This window comes from Calidris pugnax, unplaced genomic scaffold, assembly GCF_001431845.1.
Source record: "Calidris pugnax isolate Ruff unplaced genomic scaffold, ASM143184v1 scaffold540, whole genome shotgun sequence".
Taxonomy (NCBI): Eukaryota; Metazoa; Chordata; class Aves; order Charadriiformes; family Scolopacidae; genus Calidris; species Calidris pugnax.
This window is the reverse complement of record NW_015091579.1, coordinates 61,045-67,945: the sequence shown is the minus strand read 5'-3', so window position 1 is coordinate 67,945 and position 6,901 is coordinate 61,045. Positions and strand designations below refer to the sequence as shown.

General features: G+C 51.9%; 1 protein-coding gene across 4 annotated transcripts in view; it reads right to left on the bottom strand.

Moving 5' to 3' along the window:
• VPS45 (vacuolar protein sorting 45 homolog (S. cerevisiae)) overlaps nt 1-6,901 on the bottom strand; it is a 41,108-nt gene that overhangs the window by 29,272 nt on the left and 4,935 nt on the right. For all 4 annotated transcript variants that reach the window (XM_014961784.1, XM_014961787.1, XM_014961783.1 and 1 more), the window contains exons 7-10: nt 6,489-6,599; nt 5,168-5,302; nt 4,223-4,336; nt 3,160-3,327 (exon numbers count right to left, since the gene is read on the bottom strand). In XM_014961784.1, the coding sequence (XP_014817270.1) occupies nt 3,160-3,327; nt 4,223-4,336; nt 5,168-5,302; nt 6,489-6,599 (528 nt within the window). The remainder of the gene's footprint in view (nt 1-3,159; nt 3,328-4,222; nt 4,337-5,167; nt 5,303-6,488; nt 6,600-6,901) is intronic.

The window sequence follows — 6,901 nt, the reverse complement described above, 5'->3', positions numbered from 1 at the left end:
CTGGAGCCCTCAATAGAAGAAGGACATGGACCTGATGGAGAGGGTCCAGAGGAGGGCCACGAGGATGATGAGGGGGATGGAGCACCTCTGCTCCGAGGACAGGCTGAGGGAGCTGGGGTTGTTCAGCCTGGAGAAGAGGAGGCTCCGGGGAGACCTAATAGCAGCCTTCCAGTACCTGAGGGGGGGCTACAGGAAGGCTGGGGAGAGCCTGTTTAGAAAGGCCTGCAGTGACAGGACGAGGGGCAATGGCTTCAAGCTGGAGGGGAACAGATTTAGACTGGAGATGAGGAGAGGGTTCTTCACTGGGAGGGTGGTGGAGCACTGGGACAGGTTGCCCAGGGAGGTGGTTGAGGCCCCATCCCTGGAGATATTCAAGGTGAGGCCTAGTGAGGCCTGATGAGGCCCTGGGCAACCTGGTCTAGTTGGGGGTGTCCCTGCTGACTGCGGGGGGGTGGGACTAGATGGCCTTTGGAGGTCCCTTCCGGCCTGGGCAATTCTATGATTCTATGATTCTCTGAAATCAGCCTCAAAAATCAAGCCTGGCAACAAAACTGCACGGGGGAGGAAGGCGAGAGAATTAAATTGTTTCATAAACAGCAGAGACCGGTTTCTTTAGATTTATCAGCGTGGCTCTGGGGTTTGTCCAAGGAGCTGGGAATTCATAACCAGGCTCTAGGTCTGTTCTTAACTCTCTTTTTTTTTGGGGCAGGAGCATCAGAGTGTCAGAAAACCTTTGGATGCGAGAAGTGGAGGAGCAAGAGGAAAGGAATTCGGGCATGAAAAGGAACAGCAAGATCACAGCGCTGGGGGTAAATAGAGAAATGTAGAGTTATTACTGCTAATATGAATTATGACTTTTTTTTTTTTACATGACACCATCCTAAATACATGCCCCAGGGAGGCTGCAGACCCTTTCCTGAATTAGGAATCAGCCCGAATGAGCTCAAACACATGGGAATTGAGGAGCTGCCAGTTCCACGGCTGCAGAAATGACAGTTTCAGGAACGGGACTGAACCCGTTGGGATTTTCCCCGCTCCGTAAGCCAACGTGACCTTCCCACCCTCCAAAAATCCCAGGATATCTTCACCAGGCTCTCCCACCCCTCCCCACACAGATAGGGGAGACGGTGCTGAGTCAGCACTATTTGCTGTCATTTGTTCAGCCGGTAACAAAAATAGGGGATAAAACCCTGCCTTTTTGGGGAGGATCGGTGGGATTTTGCCATCCCCCTTCGGTCAGGGCAGGAATTCCCCAGGGATGGAGACCCCGGGGAGATCAGGGAGGGGGGAGTTTGCCAGGTTTTTGATCCCGTGCCGGCAGCGGGAAGGGTGTAAAACAGAAAAGCCATTGTCTGGGTGAGGAGATGGGACTCAAAACCTCCCTTTCAGCTCCAGGGACTCCCGGACGATGTCAGGATTAATAAGAGACCCGGGGAAGAATAGCCAAAATGTACTGTACCGAGGGGCCCTGGGCCACCAGAGGAATTAACAATGGCTGAAGTTACATCAGCAGGAGAACAATCCCCCCTTTATTTCGTGCTCTGGTTTATTCTTCATTGTTTCTGTGGCCTTGGCCCTTGGCTGCCGGGAGGGAACTGCGAGAGGGAGCAGCCTGGGGCGGTGCAGCCCGACAAGAGACACCACTTCCATGGTTTTCCCTCTGTTTCCTGGCTGCTTCCCGTCTCCCAGTTGTTGGAAATACAACAGAGCCCTTCAGGGAAGCTTTTTTTTTCTTTCCTGCTTGAAAACCTGCAGGAATCCCTCGTTAGAGCAGGCTAAGACCTTAATTAGCACCGAGTAACCACCCTGCCTGTGTCTCTGCCCACTTTCCAGCTCTCTTACCCGCAGAGCTGGGCATCACCAGAACTTCACATCATCCCTTTCTTCACCCAAACGGAGATAACTTCAGAAAAAGAAGGAAATTGTGTTTTCCAAACGGGTCTCCCAACGCCAAGCACCCAAATTTCAACACTAATGCTCTGCGCCGCGTTAATATCAAAAATAACAGACCCCAGCACGGCACGGGCTCAACGTTCTCAATATCTGACTCTGAAATTGCAAATATTTGGCTTTTAAACTGCAAAAAAAAAGCTTGATCTAGAAACAACGATCCAGCAGGAGAACCTCAGAGGCTGTTTCCAGCCAAGGCATTTTACGGCTCCCTGCCCACTTCGATACTCACTCATCTAAATTTCACCAAATATAAAGCTATCAAATAATTTCTATACATTAAAAATCTACAGCCCCAATGATTTCAACTGATTCCCATCAGCTCGGGATCCAGCAACGGATTACAGTGCTTGAAGAGTCTAATATTATCCCCTGGCCACCCACTTGGAGCAGGGAATAATGAGAAGCAAAAGAAAACAGGGATTTTAAATCTGTTGAAGATGCTTCTCCTTATTTTCTAGTCAAAATGCTTCTCCGGCGTCGTGGAAAGGAGTCTGTTAAATGGAGTGACTGCTGCTTTGGCTATAAAAAAATTAAGGAATTGTGTTTGAATAGCGAGTCGCTGGTTGAACTCTGCTATAATAGAGTCACACTCAACAATACCCCTATTTTCTCCAAATTCATCGCTATCGATGCCCTGTCAGATACTGGGGCAGGGCATGGAACCCCCCCACAGCAGCACGGGGTCAAACCTTCACACTATGCTCAGTGACAGACCCCTCTGTTTGGCCCTTTTCAGTCCTTTTTGCCAAAAAAATCTTTTCTCTAAGCAGCTTTTCCGCTGTTTTTTTTTTATTTAAAATGAAAAGCTAAAAGGCAGCACCTCAAGGAATGGTCTGGTTTGGACAATTTCAGGGGTTCTATTTCTTCTCCTCCCCAGCAAATTCAAGCAGTTTCTGCACGGGGAGGGGGCAGGGTTTTTTTTCCCCCCCCTGGTGCCTGCAAAGGCAGTTTGCCAGGAGCCAACTGCCTGCAGATAACGAAGGAAACGTGGCATCGTGAAATGTAAAGGCAGAATCTGCAGAGATGCTTCTCCAGCCAGTTATTAACTATGATTCATCCCCAGCTGAACTGGAGGGGGAGGAGAAGAGCCAATCTAACGTAGGAACATCCCAACCCTGAGGGAAAGATCTGCCTCCACAACTCCCACCGACTCCCCAAATCGAACCATCCAGGTTCAAGAGGTGAGGATTTGAGCCCCAGTGGTACCTGGAGGGCACTGGAATGGTCGTTTTGGCAGGCCAGCTCCTGTTCCACTTCAGACACTTCCAGTAGGTTCCTCTCTCCAACCAGTCTGGAGAGCTCTCCCACCACCGTCACGTGCTTGGACACCGTCCCCGACATCTTCTTGAACTGGGGGTAATTCTCCACGAACGCCTACGAGGGGGAAACCAAAGCAACCAGCTCTTTGAAGTTAAAACCAAGAGGGGGGAAAGGAAAACCTCCAACCCCCTGCCATAAATTGTATAAACTCATTGCCATCCATGGGGTTGTGTTGGTGGACAGTCGGCTGAAGATGAGCCAGCAGTGTGCCCAGGTGGCCAAGAAAGCCACCACCATCCTGGCCTGTGTCAGGAACAGCGTGGGGAGTAGGGCCTGAGAGGTGATTGTCCCCCTGGACTGGGCACTGGTGAGGCCCCACCTCGAGTGCTGTGTCCAGTTTTGTTCCAGTTTGTGCCCGTTCCCTCTTATCCTCTCCCTGGGCACCACTGGAAAAAGCCTGGCCCCATCCTCCTGACCCCCACCCTGGAAGGATTTCCAGGCCTTGATCAGATCCCCCCTCAGCCTTCTCTTCTCCAGACTCCAAAGCCCCAAGTCCCTCAGCCTTTCCTCCCAAGAGAGATGCTCCAGGCCCCTCAGCATCCTCGTAGCCCTTTGCTGGACCCTCCCCAGCACTTCCCTGTCCTTCTGGAACTGGGGAGCCCAGGACTGGTCCCAGTGCTCCAGCTGGGGCCTCCCCAGGGCAGAGCAGAGGGGCAGGATGACCTCCCTTGAGGTTCTCCACGCTCTTCCTGATGCCCCCCAGGATGCCATTGGCCTCCTTGGCCACCAGGGCCCATTGCTGGCTCCTGGGCATCCTGTTGTCCCCCAGGACTTCAAGGTCACCCCCAACCTGTCCTGGTTTGGGGGGTTCTTCCTTCCCAGGGGCAGGACCTGACACTTGTCCTGGTTGAACTTCATCAGGTTCCTACTCTACAGACAGCAGAGATCTGCACTATTGCAGTGGATGGGGTTTGAAAAGCCCAGTGGGTTACGCATAGATTGTCCCTACCTTCATATCAGCGATGGATTCCAGCTTCTGCTGCTCCTTGGGCTTCCTCCTCTGGAAATCCTCCATCAGATTCTTGATGTTGCTGCCGATCTCGGCGAAGTTCAGGTACATGTTCTGCAGGGAACAAGACAGGGATCTGAGAAAAAGCTCTTCTAACGTGAGCCTTGATGCCACTGGAAGAAGATGGCACTTTGTGCCCAAAAGAGCCACGGCCCATCGTGTCCCTGAGGTCAGGCTTGAGCAAGAAGCTCTGCCATTGGTGCAAGGTTGGAAGAAAACTCTAAAATAAGCACATTATTTCATTTTAGGGGCTGTTTGTGTTACACACTGATTTTCACCACCCCAGTGCTCCAAGTCCCTTTGACTTGGTGAAACCAAGAATGGAACCGCACCCCCAAATCATAGAATCATAGAATCATAGAGTTGCCCAGGCCAGAAGGGACCTCCAAAGGCCATCTAGTCCCACCCCCCCCGCAGTCAGCAGGGACACCCCCAACTAGACCAGGTTGCCCAGGGCCTCGTCGAGCCTCTCCTTGAATATCTCCAGGGAAGGGGCCTCAACCACCTCCCTGGGCAACCTGTCCCAGTGCTCCACCACCCTCCCAGTGAAGAACTTGCCCTTGTTGAACCTCATGAGGTTCACCTGGGCCCACCTCTCCAGCTTGGCCAGGTCCTTTTGGATGCCATCCCGTCCCTCTGGTGTATCCACAACACCACACAGCTTGGGATCGTCCGCAAACTTGCTGATGGTGCCTTTAATCTCCCTGTCTAGATCACTGATAAAAATGTTAAACAGTGTTGGCCCCAGCACAGACCCTTGAGGAACACCACTTGTGACTGGTCTCCATCTGCAGTGAGGGCTCCAGACCTGCACACAATACTGCACACACACACAAATCCATCTTCTTCATGAAGATCCACCCCCCTCCTCCCCGAGACACCTACGTTGGCGTAGAACTCGTCGTTCTCAGCAGACAGGACCACCTCCCGAAGGTCCTTGCTTATCCCTGGTACCCGGGAGAGGTCGATGCGGTTGTTGTTGATCCCCAGGAGCTCATGAACCATGGCCTGGTACGTCCACTAACGAGGAGGGGGAGAGAGAGAAAGGCAAAGGTTTACCTCACCTTACCCATGAGGTAAAAAACAGCCCTGAAAAATTAATGGATTTCAGGCTGAACTCAACAGACATCAGTTTAGGTGCCTCTGGGAACACACAGAGGATCCAAAGTGTGTATTTCTCATTTTTTTTTCCAGAATGTTAGGATAAGAAACACTATTTCTGTTATAACCAGACGTGGCAGAGCAAAGGAGAAACACAAAGGAGAAATGTCCCCTTTCCAGGGGAACGCTGGCTGTAGGAGAGCGCAAAGGACTCGACAACGAGCGATGGGGATTAATATTTCCCTTCTGTTTGCCCCCAAGATGTGTAATTTTTGGTTCCAGAGGTTCCACAGGAAACCATGGAGTTTCCCACATGCTTCTTTGCTTCTTGCATGTGTTTCTGCACATCAGGGAGTTGATAATATTGATCTAATATTAATCTAGAGAGAAAAGTGAAAGCTGCTCGGAGCACCAACGTGCCCCACACTCCCTTTACATTCAGCTGAATCTCTCTCCTGGATAGAAAATCCCCCTGTAGCAGAGAAGGAGGTTTCTGCCCATCACATCTCTCCAGTCCTACCAGTATCACCAGTAGCTCCCACAGCACCAGCGCTGGAGCAGCTCCAGCCCTTTCCCCATCACCAGCTTAGCAGAGAAGGAGGTTTCTGCCCATCACATCTCTCCAGTCCTACCAGTATCACCAGTAGCTCCCACAGCATCAGTATTGGAGGAGCTGCAGCTCCAGCCCTTTCCCCATCACCAGCCGCCCATCACATCTCTCCAGTCCTACCAGTATCACCAGTAGCTCCCACAGCACCAGCGCTGGAGCAGCTCCAGCCCTTTCCCCATCACCAGCTCGACCCCAAACCAAAGGGGACAAAGAGATTCTGCAGCACGGCCAAGAAAAAAACAAATCAAACAAAATATTGTCCCCCATCGATAACCCAGAGGGAGAAACCAGCGAGGTCACTCAATAACCATCAAACAGCCCCCACGGATAAACCCTTGAAGAGGACACGGCCAAGACATTCCAAATGGGAATGTGTCCTCCAGGAATGGAGGTGGCTGGGGGTGTGAGCTCCAACTCACTGCCACCCCCCTCTCAGGGCTCTGTGTGTGTGCCCAGAGCTCCAATTCCTACCACAGCCCCTCGGAGGGGATTCACCTGGTTGAGGAGCGGGGTGATGGCATCGTCCGAGCGGTCCAGGATGAGAAGCAAAGGAGGAACCTCCGTGCGCCGAAAGTCGAACAGCTCGTACTCCTTGGTGATGACTTGCTGTGGGGAAAAAGGGGGGAAAAAACCCACGACTTGCTGTGGGGAAAAAGGGGGGAAAAAAGCCGACTTGTTCAAAGAATCACAGAATCTTCTAGGTTGGAAGGGACCTTCAAGATCATCTTGTCCAACCGTCAACCCAACTGACAAAAATAGACACCCCCACAACAAACAAGGAGCATCATCACTAAACCATCCCTCCCAGCACCACATCAACCCGGCTTTTGAACACCTCCAGGGATGGGGCCTCAACCCCCTCCCTGGGCAGCCCATTCCAAGGGCTGAGAACCCTTTCAGGGAAAAAA